The sequence below is a fragment of the Chelonia mydas genome, chromosome 9 (assembly GCF_015237465.2).
Source record: "Chelonia mydas isolate rCheMyd1 chromosome 9, rCheMyd1.pri.v2, whole genome shotgun sequence".
Taxonomy (NCBI): Eukaryota; Metazoa; Chordata; order Testudines; family Cheloniidae; genus Chelonia; species Chelonia mydas.
Genome location: NC_057855.1, coordinates 1,607,220 through 1,623,788, shown reverse-complemented (window position 1 = coordinate 1,623,788; position 16,569 = coordinate 1,607,220). Strand labels below are relative to the sequence as shown.

The following is a 16,569-nucleotide window of genomic DNA, read 5'->3' as shown; positions in this document are numbered from 1 at the left end:
CACCAAGTGCTCATAAAAACGCGCATAAGCAGGCATCCACATGTATGGTAGCAGCCTGTGAAGTCTCAGTGTGCGTTAGCCTGGAAACAACTGGGACATAGTTTCACATGGTCTTCCCTCTTCTCTTTGAACACACCGCAGTAAACCACTCTGCTGCTTCTATTCATGGTTCTTCCAGGCAGATCCACACTTGCTGTAACAAAACAGACCCAACCCTCCCACTCTGATGGAGTTTATCACATTGTACTACAAGGCATATGAAACACAGATGAGCCTGTTTTCATCAGTAAGACCACTGCTATTACGCACAAGATGAGGAAAGGGCAGGGAAGGCTATGTTGCCTCATTTTGGTACCTGTTCCAGGCTGAGGTGTCATTAGAGGAGGTTTTGGAACAAACTGATAGATTAAACGGTAAGAAGTCACCAGGACCAGATGGCGTTCACCTGTGTTCTGAAGCAACTCCGATCTGACACTGCAGAACCACTAACTGTGCTATATAACCTGTCACTTAAATCCGCCTCTGGGCCAGGCGACTGGAGGGCAGCCAATGTAACACGGATTTTTTATAAAGGCTCCAGAGGTGATCCCGCTAATTGCAGGCTGGTTAGCCTGACTTCAGTACCAGGCAAATTGGTTAAAACTATATTAAAGAACAGAATTGTCAGGCACAAAGACGATCACAATATTTTTGAAAAAGTCAACACGGCTTTCGTAAAGGGAAATCATGGCTTACAATTCCATTACAATTCTTTGAGGGCATCAACGAATGTGGACAAGGGTGATCCAATGTATATAGTTTATTTGAACATTCAGAAAGCCTTTGACAAGGTCATTCACCAAAGCCTCTTAAGTAAGTAGTCTTGGGATAGATCCTCTAGTAGATCAGTTATTGGTTAAAAGACAGGAAACAAAGGGTAGGAATCAATGGTCAGCTTTCAGAAGGAGAGAGGTAAATAGCAGGGTCCCCCCAAGGATCTGAACTGGGAGCAGTGCTGTTCAACATATTAATAAATGATCTAGAAAAAAGAGTAAACAGTGAGGTGGCAACATTTGCAGATAATACAAAATTACTCATGAGAGTTAAGTCCAAAGCTGACTGTGAAGAGTTACAAAGAGATCCCACTAAACTGGGTGACTGGGCAACAAAATGGCAGATGAAATTCAATGCTGATAGATGCAAAGTAACGCACATTAGAAAACATCATCCCAACTATGATGGGGTCTAAATTAGCTGTTACCACTCAAAAATCTCTGCTCAACGTGGATAGTTCTCCAAAAATCTCTGCTCAACGTGCAGCAGCAGTCAAAGAAGCAAGCTGAACATTAGGAACCACTTGGAAAGAAAGAGATTAGACAGAAAATATCAATGCTACTATATCCATCCATGGTACACCCACACCTTGAATACTATGGGCAGTTCTGGCTGTCCCATCTCCAAAAAGAGAGCTTAGAATTGGAAAAGGTATAGAGAAGAGCAACAAAAGGGATCAGCGGTCTGGACCAGCTGCCATACAAGGAGAGATTACAAAGACTGGGACTGTTCATCTTAGAAAAGGGATGAGTACGAAGGGCTATGATAGAGGTCTATAAACTTGTGACTGGTGTGAAGAAAGGGTTATTTACCCCTTCCCATAACACACGAACCAGGAGTCACCCAATGAAATGAACAGACAGCAGGTTTACAACAAACCAAAGGAAGCATTTCTTCACACAGCACCCAGTCAGCCTGTGGAACTCCTTGCCAGAGGATGTTGTGAAGGCCAAAAGTCTAACTGGGTTCAAAAAAGAACTAGATAAGTTCATGGAGGATAGGTCCATCAATGGCTCTTAGCCAGGATGGTCAGGGATGCAGCCCCATGTCTGGGTGTCCCTAAGCCTCTGATTGCCAGAGCTGGGACTGAGTGACAAATTGCCTTGTTCTGTTCATTCCCTCTGGGGCACCTGGCACTGGCCACTGTCGGAAGACAGGATCCTGGGCTAGATGGACCTTTGGTCCCATTATTGTGTTCTTAGACATTGCAGTAGGGTGCAAATGCAGATCACTAGAAAATAAAACTGACTAGAAACAAAGGAAAGTGACTTGTTTATTTTCCATTGTCCAAGCAGAGTAATGTCCAATAAGTGAACACGCTCTGGAAGTGATGAACACCGTTAGGTTTTACAAATTTTTCATCTTTAGCAATCTAAGGTGCCGTTTGCAAGCCCAGTGAGGAGACGGATTTTCTAACCATGCAGTTTAGTCCTTCCCAAACACACACAATTTGAAGGCCAGGCTGGGCCATATGATAATCTAGTCTGATCTCCTGCCAAGGGAACAATTGTATAGTGGGGGTGCGGAGAGCCATTAAACCAAACTGTTAACCCTGTCTGTGATGGAAACCACACATTGGTTGCTATTATTTCTGCAAGCCATGGGTTGCTGCCGCATCCCCATCACCCTACTTCCAGCACGTCTGCATCACACAGGTCAAGAACCTCACCCAGCCATTCCTGCTTCAAGCCCATAACTTCTGTTTGAGCTGGAGCCTCTTTTTTAAAACCACCAAAATAATACATGTAATTGAGGGTACAGAATTATCCTGCAAACAGCTGAAACCAAAAGCTATTCAAAATGCACAAATTGAAAAATCCTTACGATTACGTTAGTCTGTTTCTCTACAGCAGTATTAGTAGTTAAGCATGATGGCCACACTCTATACCCAATCGCTGTAACTAGTTTGCTTGCCACGGCGTATCGCACTTCAAAAGCTAGAAAACTGGCTAAAGCTGGGGCTATTCCTGTAGGTAAATACTATAAAATACACAGTACAGAAAGTACATTTTCAATGTACACTGCTGTGCAGCTGAGATACAAACACAGTCTTCTGTTTACAGCGCTCGCTATGCAAGATCTGCAACACAATACTTTGACATCTGTAATGTCCGAAACGTAAGGCCTGTGCCCAGTAATGCAACTAACCCTCTATGTTACATTAGTACTGAGCTCCTAATCTGCATTCCTAACCCTATGTAAAATTCTCACCAGTACAACGGATTGAGCAGGGCTATTGCTACAGTGCACAAGCCGCCTGACTTCATATAGCACATACAAAGTGGTCACAACAGTTAAAACTTGGACTATTACAGCCAAAACAGAGATACAAAAATATTTGACTATATGGGACTTTAAATTTAAAAAATGGCCGAGCACTTAGACGGTCTTGCGATCCACTGACTGGTGCGGCAGTGGTTGAGACAATTTCTCTTACTCCGTTGATTTCTCTCATTATGCCAGTGGGAGTTTGGGTTGGAATTTCTGTGGGGTGAAATTCAGATGGCCCAACGTCTTCAGTGGTGGAATCAGTAAAATACGGAGCTGCAGACAGAGGTAGCGAGGGGGTGTTCGTATGTGTCATGGACACAGAAGCTGTGGGGGTCTTCCAAGTAAAAGGCAAGTATTCAGTGACAAGAAAAGATGAAGTGTGGGAACCCGTGGAGCTCTCAAGTGCGTGGTGTGGAAGGGCTGTGGTAGAGGGGCAGTGAAAATGATAATCTGGTAGAGACAAGAGAGAAATATTCCTTAATGTTATGGTACTGTCACAAGTTAGGAACGTGACATTTTTTCTATGTCTAAATTCCTCTGGAGCCACCCTTTGAATTCAGCAATTTGACAATCACATTTCCCAGGACTGTTGTCAAGCACGGCCTCTTGCAGCTTGGGTAAAGAAGTAAAGAAGTCTCCAGGAAGAGACTGCAGGCTGGCACAATTTAGGTAAATTGCCTGGAGATTATTGAGATTATAAAAGAGGTTTTTAGGAAGAACCTCAATCCTGTTATGGAAAAGGGAAATCTCCTGAAGTTTCTGCAGACCCTGGAAGATGCCCTCCGGGAGACTAGAGAGATTATTTGTATGCAAAGACAAAGTAAGAAGTTCATTTAGACCACTGAACACGTTCCTTGGGAGAACACTTAACTCAGGATTGAAAGTCAGCACAAGTAGCTCCAAATTTGTCAAATTACCAAACACAAAATCTGGCACCGTTGAGAGTTTGGTGTCATATACCCACAGACTCCGGAGAATCCTCATTTCTCCAAACAATATTTCTGAAAGGGATCCCAGTGGATTCCCATATAAGGTCAATTTAGTCAAATTGTGCAAATGCAGAAAGAGCCCATGAGGTAACAACTGCAACTTATTTCGAGAGAGAGTTAAACTTTTTAGTTTAAGGAGATTGTGAAACGTGCCTGGGGCAATGGACTGAATGCCATTTGAATGCAGAAGAAGCTCCTGCAGCTCTCTCAGGTTATCAAACACACCAGAGTCTATTGAACTGAGCCTGTTCATATACAGAGCGAGCTTCTCAAGTCTGGTTAATGTGCTAAATATATTTCTAGGCAAGGCTGCCAAATAGTTTCTGGATAAGTTCAGTAGTTTAAGCTTGGCGAGGTTTCTTAGCACTCCTTCAGGAAGCTCTGTCAAACGGTTTTTGTTCAAAAACAGCTCCTGCAAGTTGACTAGTTTGTCAAACAGGCTGCGCTCAATATCTTTCAGCAAATTATTTTCAAGGATCAACTGCTGAAGGTCCATCATTTCATCGAACACTCCTGTGGGAAGCTGAGTTAACTTGTTGTTAAACAGTTTGAGGGTCTTCAGCTTTACTAAGCCTTTAAAAGCTCCTGGCAAAATTAGGAAAAGCTGGTTTGAAGATAGAATGAGACGCTGTAGCACTGTCATTCCAGAAAAGACTTTGTCCTTCAAATCTGTTCCCTTAGTATTTGTTATTAGAATTTGTGTCATGTTGTTAGGCAGACCTAACGATGCCAGGTCTTTGATACCGGGACCAGAGCAACGGATGGCATCTTTCAGAATACACTCGCATTTCTCAGGGCAAACGGATGCATTCAGCTGAAGGAAAAGATGGATGGTTACAGCTAAACGAAAAACCAACATCCCTGCTGAAGTGCCTGGAATATGAGCAGTTATAAATTAGCACCAGAGAATTCAGTTTCCATTTTACATATTTGTAATAATTTTGTACTAATCATAAAATTTACTGCGTGAATGACTAGCAAAAACCTAAACATGTACTAAACTTCAGTTTGGATTATGATGAAAACTCCCCAAACTCTATGGTTTTATTTGATTACAGGCATTTTGATGGTGCTCACCAGGGTTGCCACCTTTCTAATTGCTGATAACCGGACCCCCAGTGGCCCCGCCCCTTCCAAGACCCCAATCCTTCCAAGACCCTGCCCCATACTCCACCCCTTCCCCCTGGCCCAACCACTTCTCTGCTTCTTCCCCCAGACCTTGCCCTTTCTCCGCCTCTCCCCCAAGGCCCCATCCCTGTCGCTCATTCCTCCTCACCCCCAATCACTTGCTAGATCGTCTCCATCTCCCGCCTCTCTCCCCCTCCCCCAGCTGGGCTCCCTCTGCTCTGGGGCTGGGACGGGAGCTGCTGCAGCCTGACAAGGAGCCTGCCTGCAGGTAGGTTGCGGCCCCGGCTGGGCAGGGGCTGGCACAGGTTAATGACCCAGCGCCTCTCCTCGCCCCACGGTAACCGGACTTTGGGGGCCCAGTCAGTACATCTAACTGGACACTACCAGGTCCCCTTTTCGACCAGACTTTCCGGTCAAAAACCAGGCACCTGGCAACCATAAATGGTACCTGGTTACAGAAGCCAAAAAGCAGACTGTCTGGGTAAAGGCCGGACGGATGGCAATCCTGGCGCTCCTCTCTAAGTTCAGAGGACTAAAGATTTATCATCTTTAATTTTTCATATTTGTATTAGTCAACCACAATAAAAGCATATAATATATCATCAATATTTTGTGATCATTATTAATATTTTAAAGCTCTTTGAAGCATGCTCTTCTTTGAAGATTACAACTTTTATGTTTTATCTTCATCACACAAAACAAGCACTCTTACAGATATGGCCGAACAGCTCAGCGTAAGCCATCCTCCACATCTATGCAGCTATACGAAATTTCTCTTCCAGTTGTAGGTCATCTAACATTTGGAAATTAGCTGTGCAATGTACGTATTAGCAGACGCACAATAAGGTTTTAGATTCTGTCATGCCTGGGTAGGAGTTTAACTGTTGAGAGAGATCAAAGAGGCAACAAAATCTAACACAGTGATGATAATGGAGGATTTCAACACCTCACCCGTAACCTGATCAAATGGTACACCAGCACAAAGTAGAGAGAAGCAATTTCTCAGCACTTCAAATGATTGCTTCTTGGAACAGCTAATTCCTGAGCACACAAGAAAGGATATTCTTGACTTAGCCTTAAGTAATATATAGGAGCTAATTCAAGAAGTAACAGGAGCTGAGCCAGTAGGTAATAGTGACCATAATATAATGAGACTCAACATCCAAGGGGGAGGTAAGGTACCAGTGGTACTAAACTTTACAAAAGGAGATTTCAGTACAATGTGGTTCGTCAAAAAGGCCCTAATGCTACAAGTAAAGGAAGTAAAATCCTTAGAAGTGGCATGGAATAGACTTAACCACCCCCTCCCCCCCCAGTAATAACAGAATCTTAGAAGACACACACATCGCTGACACAGAGAATTAGGATGGCAACTAATGCACCATTATGGTTAAATGGCAAGGTTTGAGAGTCTAATCAAGCCAGAAATAAATCCTTCAAAATTTGGAAATCTGACTCTTGTGAAGCCAATAAATAGGAGCATACGTACAGCAGGCACTAAGTAAAAGGGAAATTAGGAGGGCCAAGATAAATTTAGAAGAGCAAATAGCTACAAGTATAAAAACGAACAACAAAAGACTTAAGTACATAAGAAGTAGGAGGCCTGCGGAAGGTGGGGTGGCTGGTTTAGCAAGGTTAAAAGGGGCCAATTAAGGAAGATAAGGACATTTTGACGGAGCTGAATGATTTCCCGGCATCATGTTTCACCACAGAGGATGTTTTCGAGATTCCTATCCTGGTCCTGCTCTGAGCTGCTCTCAGAGACGGAGATGACAGAAGAAAAGTTGCTGATGCAAACGGATAATTTAAAAAGCAATAAGTCATCAGGCCTGCGGGTCCATCCAAGAATTCTGAAGCAGCTGAGCTGCTAACAGGAACATCAGATCATTCATTAAAAACAGTCACTGTTCCAGGGGACTGAAGGGAAGCAGATGTTGTATCTGCTTAAAAAGGCTCTAAGATTCAGGGAACTATGGACCCGTAAGCCTTACATCTGCCTCTGGAAAACTGCTTGAAATGATCAGTACAGACACTAACAAAACACCTGGATGTTCCTGATCTGACAGGGTGTAACCAGCTCGCCTTCTGCAAAAGAAAACTCTGTCGCAAGTAGGATCCTAGAATTCTTTGATTGTGTCAATAAAGAAGCACATAAAGGAAAACCAGCTGACAATTTATTCAGAACCCACCCCCTCCCCGCAAGGGCCTAAGATCCCACACAAAAGCCTGCTAAAGAATCTCATCACTGGGTGAGAGGCAAAGCATCCTCATGGATCAAAAGCTGGCCAGGACACAGAAAGCAGAGTAGGATTGGATCGAGGCCAAAAATGTCAGAAGATTCAAAACAGGCTTGGACATTTATATGGAAAACAAGAATATCCAGGGTTGTTATAATTAATTATGCTGAAAATTCTGTAAGGGACATTAAACCTCATGCTTCAGGACTTAAGCCATTCCCTGTTGAGAATCAGGACAAGACCAATTGAGGGGCAATTATCCCACTTCCACCTACTGCAGGGTTCTTGCATCTTCTTCTGAAACACACGGTGATGGGTACCATCAGAGATAGGACAATGGGCTAGACGGATCTTGGGTCTGACATAGTGCGGCAATTCCTGGGTTCCTAAGATTTCTCAGTGTGTTGTACAGGAATGCCAGGAATTCAGCACATGAACATGTCAGACTGACAAGTTTACACACCAGGACTTGAACCCACATTATTCGAAAATCAAATATACCAGATTCAATAAAACGTTATCTACCTTATTCTGAATTACTGTCCTGTGCACATTCTAAAACCAGCCCTCAGCCAAATGTTACATAAAATAAACTCAAATTAAACTAAAAATAGCTGCGTGAGTCTTACCTTAGAGGTGAAGGAGCTATTTTAGAGGCATTCAGTAAGCGTACAGCGGACAAGTGAGGACCCAGATGATTCTGCATTTTACATGGGAAGGCTGACAGCATAATGCATCCTCAAGATAACACCTCAACTTATAGTTATGCAAAAATGAGTGGTATTTTAAAGGCAAAGGCCAGAATTTATTTTAACTTCACTGCCAACAGTTAAATTCATATTTAGTCACGTCAGAGAAGTGGACTGATCTTCAGAGGTTCCCCATACCCACAGCTCCCATTTACTCCAGTGGGATTTGTGGGTGCACAGCAACACACACAAAACCCCCAAAGGGCTTCTACAAGCAATATGCTTTGGGACAAAAGAGGAGAATACTTACCTTTCAGTAACTGGAGATGTGTTGGCCATATCAGTATTCCACAGTGGTTATGCATGCGTGCCATGTGCCTGGAGTTGGCGAATTCTTGCCAGCAGTGTCCATTGGTCCTTGCCCGTGCCCTTGCCTTCCTTGCGCTTCCAACCAAAGGCTTAACGGGCGGCGCAGTCTGCCTGCCTCTCTGGTTCTTTTTCTACCGCAAATCCAGTAAAGAGCCGGAGCAAAGCGGGGGGGGCAGACAGCAGAGTAGATATGGACCACACATCCTGAAGAACCTCCAGTTACTATAAGGTAAGTAACCGCCTCTGAATGCTGGTCCCTCGGTGCACTCCACTGTGGGTGACTGACACAGTGCTCAAGTAGGGGGAGAGTGTGAAGATGCAGGCAGCAGAGCTGTTTGGAGAACCGCTGTCCCAAAGGAAGCGTCAGTGGGCAGGTCTGCACTAGAGCACCAGGCCTCACAAACGTATGGCTGGAACTCCAAGGAACTGATTTGCAAACGTCAAGTAAGGGCTCTTCCTGAAGCAAGGCCACTGAAGTTGCTTGCGTTCTTGTAGAATGAGCTCTCACCCCATCAGGAGGAAGAAGCAACTAGTAACAACAGGATACAGCCTGAAATCCACTCCAGGATCCTCTGGGAGGATCTAGCTTGAACTCAGACTCGTTCTGCTATAAGGAGAAACAATGTAGGTCATTTTCTAATTTGTTTTGACCTTTGCAAATAGAAGGTAAAAGCGTGTCATACATTGAGAGAATGAAGTTTCTGCTCTTCTTCAGATGCATTCCTCAGATGTATGCAGATTCAGAAAAAACAGATATGTGGACTGACTGGTTCATGTGACACTCTGAAACTTCTTTGGGGGAGGAACTTTGGATGTAGTTGTAAAGAGACTTGGCCTTACCAGATATAGTGTGTACCACACCCACCACTAGGACTCCCAGCTCACCCAACCTTCCGGCTGAGGTGATGGTCACAAGGAATGCAACTTTCATTGATAGCTACACGTTCCATGTCTAACCTAACGGCTCAAAAGGAGGCTTAGTGAGTACCGGAAATACAAGGCTTAGATCCCAATGAGGAGTAGGTTTTCTTACTGGCAGGAAAATTCTGATCAGGCCCTTTAAGAATCTGCTACCCAATCGGTGAATGAAAATTGAATAATCACCTGACAGCGGATGGCATGAACTGACTGCTGCCAGGTGGACTCATAGAACCAAGGGATAGCCCAGCTGTTGTGAGAGAAAGAAGACAGTCCAAAATAGGGGAATATCTGCTGACTCAGGAGATGTTTCTGCTGTGCCGAGACAGAAAAACGCTTCATTTGGCTGAATAGCATTTTCTAGTGGAGCCCTTTCTGCTATTATTAAGGGTCGTTTGTCCAGCTTCTGATCAGGAATGTTCTAATGTTGATGCCCATCCAAAATCCAAGCCATGAGATGAAGTACTCTGAGGTTGGGATGCTTGATCCTGCGTTTCTCCTGGATCAAGAGATCAGGGAAGGCCTGGATGATGAGTGGATGATGAGATGACTGTTGTAGGAGATTTGGGAGCCAATTGAGGGGAAATGGAGATGAATTGTACCCTGTTGTGACTTTGTTAGACCCAAAGTAGGAGCAGTAAGGGAGGAAAGGCATTGCTCAGATGGTCTGAACAGGGGAGAAAGACAGCATCGCTCTGAGGGCATAGTCGAAGAGCTCCTCTGGAGCAACCTATGTTGCACTTGTTCAGTTGGCAAAACAGAACCCGATCAGGGGCCACCCACTGAACAAAAACGTTATTTTGAATCATGCAACTCCCACTCGTAACTGATGGAGAGATACCTGCTGCGGGCGTCTGCTAACACATTCTGAGTTCCTGGAAAATAAGCTGCCAACAGGGTGCTTTGATTCCGGATACACCAATTCCACAGGGTGGCTGCTCCTACACATAGGGGGACTGATCTCACTCCTCTCTGGTTATTGATTTAAAAGGCAGTTGTCAGGTTGTCTGACGTTATGAGGACATGGTGGGATAGGACGAATTGTAGAAAAACCTTGCAAGCTTCTCATGCTGCCTGGAGTTCCAGAAGGTTGATGTGCATCTTGGTCTCTTGGGACATTCAAGTACCCTGCGCCGTATGGTTGTTCATGTGGGCTCCCCAGCTGAAGAGAGAGGGGTCACTAATGATCATCTTGTCTGACAAGGATAATAGAAAGGGGACGCTCACACATACCTGATGGGGATCCTTCCACCACACCAAGAAAGATGTTACTCTGGACGGAATTATTACCAAGGTATTCATGCTGTATTTGACTGGTGAATACACTCTCTGGAGCTATGCATGAAGGTGATGTAGGTGAAGTCTGGCAACTGGGATAACATAAGTCCATGAAGCCATTGGCTCCAGAAGGAAAACAAGTTCTGACTGGAACTCAAAGGTTGCCTATAACCTGATCTAACCTGACCTATTAGCATGCTCCTGGTGCAAAACCTTTGGAGATGAACTCCAAAATCCAAAATCTTTGGAGATGAACTCTCGCCATGACTGAATCTAGAGTGGCCCCTATGAAGTCTGTAGTCTGCATGGAGTGAGGACACTTTTCCAAGTCCACACTGACTCCTAGGGAAGTAAGTCGTTGAAGCATTGATGAGGTTGACCCATAGGCTTCCTGATAGGTTTTGGCAACGAGAAGCCTATCATCAACATAAAAGGGAAACAGTGAAGCCGTTCTGTCTGAAAAGAGCTCCTACTACCAGAAAGATCTTGGTAAAGACCATGGGGGCAGTGGTGAGGCCGAATGGGAGGACCGTGCATTGAAAGCGGTCAGGGCCCACCATGAATCTGAGAAAATGCCTGTGGACGGGGTGACTATCCATGTGAAAGTACGTGACCTTCATATCAAGAGCTGTAAACCATATGTCTTTTTCCAGGGATAGTGTATTGATGCCAGAGTGACCATGTGAAATCTCAGTTGGTGAATAAAGTGGTTGAGATTACAGAGATCGAGGATACATCTCTGTCTCCAACTACCCAACTTTTTAGGGACTAGGAACTATGTAGAGTAAAAACTTTTTCCTTGGTGTTGAAGAGGTGCGCACTGTATTGTTACTTGCTGGAAGAGGGATTCCTCGTGAGAATGCAGGTTTTGGAGAAGGTAGGTAAGTAGACTCGATTACATAGCTGGGACAGATGATATCTAATACCCACTTGTCTGCTATGGCAACCCCCAAAGGGTACGTGGGGGTCACGTAGAGGCATCATAAATGGTTTGCAGCTCTTGAGTTCCTGTCACAAAATATCTTTTTACTGGGGGGATAAGATTGAGAAGGTGCTGTAGGCATGGGAGGTGAAGGAAAACGAGAGGTCTGTACCCTGTCTCTTACCAGGAGGGTCGTAAGACTGCTGGTGAAATAATTATTGAGATGCTGGTCTAGGTTTGTAAGGCTGCCTGTGATACTTCCCTTTTAGGGCAGCTGTATATATTCCCATGGAGCAGAGGGTGGCACCGGAGTTCTTTAAATTATGTAAGGACTCATCAAGGAAGGCAAAGGCACATGCACAGAGCAACAAATACTGCTTTCAAAAATTCTCTGACCCCAGGGGCATGAAGTGCATGCATTCCCACAGTGGAATACACATAGAAACCTGCATTCAAAAAAGGAGGACAGCTGTAGTCAGTGTGGATGTGGTCTACCAGAAAGTGTGGCATATGTGCCTGTGACAAATTTCCTGCTCTACCTTGGTGGGTCTTGCTCTTACTGGCGGATTTGCTCGCCTTGGAGCTTCACGGCAGCCCTCAGCTTGGCCGTTTTTCTGAACCCACAGTCCAGGTTGACGACTCCTGTGTCTGACCAGGAGTTGGGAGGATTTGGGGGGAACCTGGGCCCGCCCTCTACTCCAGGTTCCAGCCCAGGGCCCTGTGGAATGCAGCTGTCTAGAGGGCCTCCTGGAACAGCTGTGCGACAGCTACAACTCCCTGGGCTACTTCCCCATGGCCTCCTCCCAGCATCTTCTTTATGCTCACCACAGGACCTTCCTCCTGGTGTCTGATAATGCTTGTACTCCTCAGTCCTCCAACAGTCCACGTTCTCACTCTCAGCTCCCAGTGCCTCTTGCTCCCAGCTCCTCACACACACACCACAAACTGAAGTGAGCTCCTTTTTAAAACCCAGGTGCCCTGATTAGCCTGCCTTAATTGATTCTAGCAGCTTCTTGATTGGCTGCAGGTGTTCTAATCAGCCTGTCTTAATTGTCTCCAGAAGGTTCCTGATTGTTCCGGAATCTTCCCTGTTACCTTACCCAGGGAAAAGGGACCTACTTAGCCTGGGGCTAATATATCTGCCTTCTATTACTCTCCAATTCAGTTGTGGTTAAAACTTAATTGGATAACTAATGTAATAATCTCTATTCAGGTAGTTGGTAACACATGTTCTTTAGTCTCCCATTTATTAAATGGTTGGAGTTTATTTTTGTCAAAAAAGGAAAGGCAACTGCTCTAAATTCCATGTGACTTACATGCATAAAGTAAAACTGACCCTGTGTTGTCGTCTTATTTGAACATACAGTTTGAAAATATGTGGTACAAATACTGTTACATCTTTTGTAATAAGATGGAAGTGAAAAGGGGAGAGATTTCACTACCAGAGAAGAGCTGTTTTCTGCTGTCATTTAAGAGCAACCGTGTACACCATTCCAGCTGTAAGGGTTTGGAACTGATTAAAATTTTGTTTAAAAAATTTAAAAAAAAAAAAAAAAAAAAAAGACTCTCCTATAGCCCTCTGGCCCGACCCTGTCACAGTGCCCCAACAGCCCAGTAGAAGTCTGAGTAGAGCCGGAATACTTTATTCCATCCCCCATCATGAATAAGGTGGAGAAATACATGCCCAAGAGCAGCAGAATGTCTCACTTATGTCACCTGTCCAATACATAACTGGATATACAGGCTTTTGTAGTAGACCCAAAGGAACATCAGTCTCAGATTCATGTATGTATTTATTTTTAAATCCCCTGTACTTCTGCCAAAGTGTAAGGGTCTGGGAAACAAGGTCCTTCAGTTCCAGCCACTTCTCCATCACGAGGCTTTTCTGCATCAGAGCTAGAATCGTGGCAGCACCAGTAGGGAATGGGCACCTTTCTGCTCCAGACTTAGACTAAGCAATCCAGATTGGGCACTTTTTACCTCCTTTCTGTGTCTCCACAGTTTAATTCCCTTGCCTCCATGAACTGTCTGCAACAAAAACTTAAGTCCATAAAGATCTTGGTGAAAGCAAAAGGTTCATAAAATATTGTTTTGGATCCAGGTTTGTGCCTGGGTTTTTAAAAAACCGGTCAAGCTTTTGGGTGTTGGCTGGACCCTCTCAAACACATTCTACCTTAACTTTTCTTAAACAAAGTTCTTTGTCCTGGAATATTTAAATGTATTTCCATACTGCAGTATGGAAAGGGTCTCAGCCTCACTCATGAAGTGATGTTTCCAGACTCAGAGCAGGATAGATATGATAGTGTCAGGAACAACATTGTTTGCAGGCAGAAGACTGGCAAGAAATGAAAGTGTCACCTTAGAAGAAATGCTATCAGCACACCATGCTGCAAGGAAGCAGCATGGGAAGATCTCAATAATGAAGCAGAAATGCATCACTACCCTTCGTAAGGTACAAGTTACAGCCTCAACACGGCCTTCATCAATCCATGATTGAAGACCGAGGTCACTGTTTCCAGATATTAATCTGGTGTGTTTACACGCGCACACATGCCCCTTACTCAGCAAGAGTGCATGGAGATGGGGCTGAGCCGAAGCCCACTGAAGCCAATGGGCGTCATTCTTATCTATTTCAGTGGGCTCTGAATTGAGCCTCAAATGTGTGACAGAGGGAATTAGAGAAACATTCCTGAACACAAACAACAAAAGCTATGAAAGTACACGCTGTTCATTTACATTTTTATTTCAAATAGCTTCAATCATAAAAATGATTTTACAAGGCTATTTACAATTGTAATGTACAGTTACGCATGTGTGCCTCTGACAACTGGTACCATTCTAGAGCAGCAGGGCATGGTTTTAAATATAAAGATGCAGTGTCACTTCTGATTTAAACTAGCTTTTTAAAAAAAAGAGGAAGGTGAGCTTCCAGAGAACACTAAAACCATGAGCCTTCTATTTTTGTTAGATTCAAGGAAGTCATCACCTAAACCAAGAGTAGTTTCTGGTTCACAATTATCAAATAAGCTGCAATTCATTGAAAATAGCTGTAAAAACCTGAAGCTATACTGTATAAAATTAACATATCCAGGACTCTAAAAATTGTCAGAAAACCACCCCTTTCCCTCAGACATATAAAAATCTAATTTTATCATTCAAAATTTCATGGGAGAAATTCTAAAGCACTTCCTAATTCTTGAATGTTGTGATGACCAAGGAAAATACTAAAAAACTTGCAGCATAAAAAAGCATCCTGCATGTGTTTAATGTTAATATATACATAATACAGTAGAGGATTATTTACCCAATTTCAGATGAACTGGTTCAGCACAATCTTCATAAACACAGAACAAGAAATAAAATAAATAGAATAAAAAATGGTGACCATTTTAAAAACTAAAAGTGCAATTGTAAAAGTTCCCAATTTAAAGTTTACAAATTAATCGAAATAATCTTTGCTTTGTGGCTGGCTTCGCCACTTTTACGCAAGCATTATTTGCAGCTCATTTTACAGCAGACTTAGTGATATAATGTAGGAAACCTACAGTTGCCATTAGTTTATCTGAAGGGAAGGAGAACTTTAAAAACAACCCTGAGGGATACACATGTTAAAGATCTGGTTATTTATTTAAACAAATTTAAAAGTTACATTTATTATTTAACAATTGCTTTCCTGGGTAGACCATTCCTTTAAGTATGTGCATAAATAATATTTATATCAGTCATATTTACAAATTCTAACACACTGAAGTAAGATGTACACAGATTTAAATTTAGGTCTGTATACACTTAAATAATTTAATAAAATCTGAATCAAACTCCTCAGTGTGAGGCTGAATTATATAATAGAAAGAAAAAAGACCATCAAGAGTATTTAGTAGGGCCCACTAAATAGTTCTGTTCATCTGAATTCTTAGCTTTCAAGAACAAATTTACAGAAGGTTTCTTTTAAGCACAAACTCTGAAGTCCAACATTCTTCAACGTATGAACTGAACTTGCTAATTTGGGGCCAGATCTAGTTTGCTATCTTTCTGTACACTTCAAAAAAATCACATCTTCCTTTCAAAGTGATATACAGGCAAATAGGGCTGAACCCTGCCCTGAGGTAAGAAGGTGCAATTCCCAGGGACTTCAGTAGGAGCTGCGCCTACTTCCATGGCTGTATTTGAACCCTCAGAAGTACAAAACCTTGCAACAAAAAGAAAAATTTAAAAGGATTTTTTTCCCAAAAAAGACAGCTGATCTATTATTCTGAACAATAACTAACTGTTCTTGGTCAAAGACCCTAGCTGCTCAGTCATATGATGTCAAAAGCATCCACTAATTTTGGTGCCCAACTTGAAGAACACAGCACCTGACTGTCAGAGGTGCTGAGCACCCAGAATTCCATCTGGAGTCAAAGAAATCTGCAGGTGCTCAGGACCAGTGAAAATCATGCTCTCCTTTTCACAAGCAATGCACCCAAAACTAATGAACACACTTGACAAATTTGGCCCTAATTAAAAAAATGAGAATACTCTTTAAACAAACTCACTGCTCTACAAGTAGTTTACTCCTTATTATCTGGATATTTCTAATGGGCTGGTACACAGAATATCATCATCACAAATGAAAGGCTGACATCTGAACGAGGACGGACTGATTAGCAGTTTGGGGGAAGAGCACTAAGCAACAGTACCTGAAAGACGCAGACCACGTGCACATTTTCCTCTTCACTTTTGACTGGACAAGCAAGTCAGAATGAATGAAACTAACTCAAAACCCCCCGTAAGTGAACATTTAAACAAATCTAGGATGTGGTCGTAAGTCACAGCTCCAAGGTCCAAGATGCATAGCTTCATGGAATCTTTCCACTAAAGTAAAATATTTTCTATAAAGGGGAGATAACAAGAATATTCACTTAGCTAGCAATATTCTTCCCCTCCCCCGTCTCCCCCGCCCCAATTCCACACGA

The 16,569-nt window shown here is 43.3% G+C and overlaps 2 protein-coding genes across 3 annotated transcripts in view; both read right to left on the bottom strand.

Annotated features, from left to right (window-relative positions):
• Positions 1-3,441: 3,441 nt before the first annotated feature.
• Positions 3,442-14,248, bottom strand: GP5 (glycoprotein V platelet). Its single transcript, XM_027833529.3, has 2 exons — positions 8,068-14,248; positions 3,442-4,946 (listed from the first exon to the last, which is right to left on the bottom strand). Exon 2 carries the CDS (start codon positions 4,930-4,932, stop codon positions 3,586-3,588), a length of 1,347 nt encoding a protein of 448 aa, XP_027689330.2. The 5' UTR covers positions 4,933-4,946; positions 8,068-14,248; the 3' UTR covers positions 3,442-3,585.
• Positions 14,249-14,341: 93 nt separating this feature from the next.
• Positions 14,342-16,569, bottom strand: part of ATP13A3 (ATPase 13A3) — a 122,876-nt gene continuing 120,648 nt past the window's right edge. For both annotated transcript variants that reach the window (XM_037909399.2, XM_043523161.1), the window contains one exon: positions 14,342-16,485. In XM_037909399.2, the coding sequence (XP_037765327.1) occupies positions 16,469-16,485 (17 nt within the window). In that variant the 3' untranslated portion in view covers positions 14,342-16,468. The remainder of the gene's footprint in view (positions 16,486-16,569) is intronic.

Bases quoted from the DNA above. Each gene is read 5' to 3' on its own strand.
- GP5 (XM_027833529.3), bottom strand. From the start codon at position 4,932: ATGTTGGTTTTTCGTTTAGCTGTAACCATCCATCTTTTCCTTCAGCTG.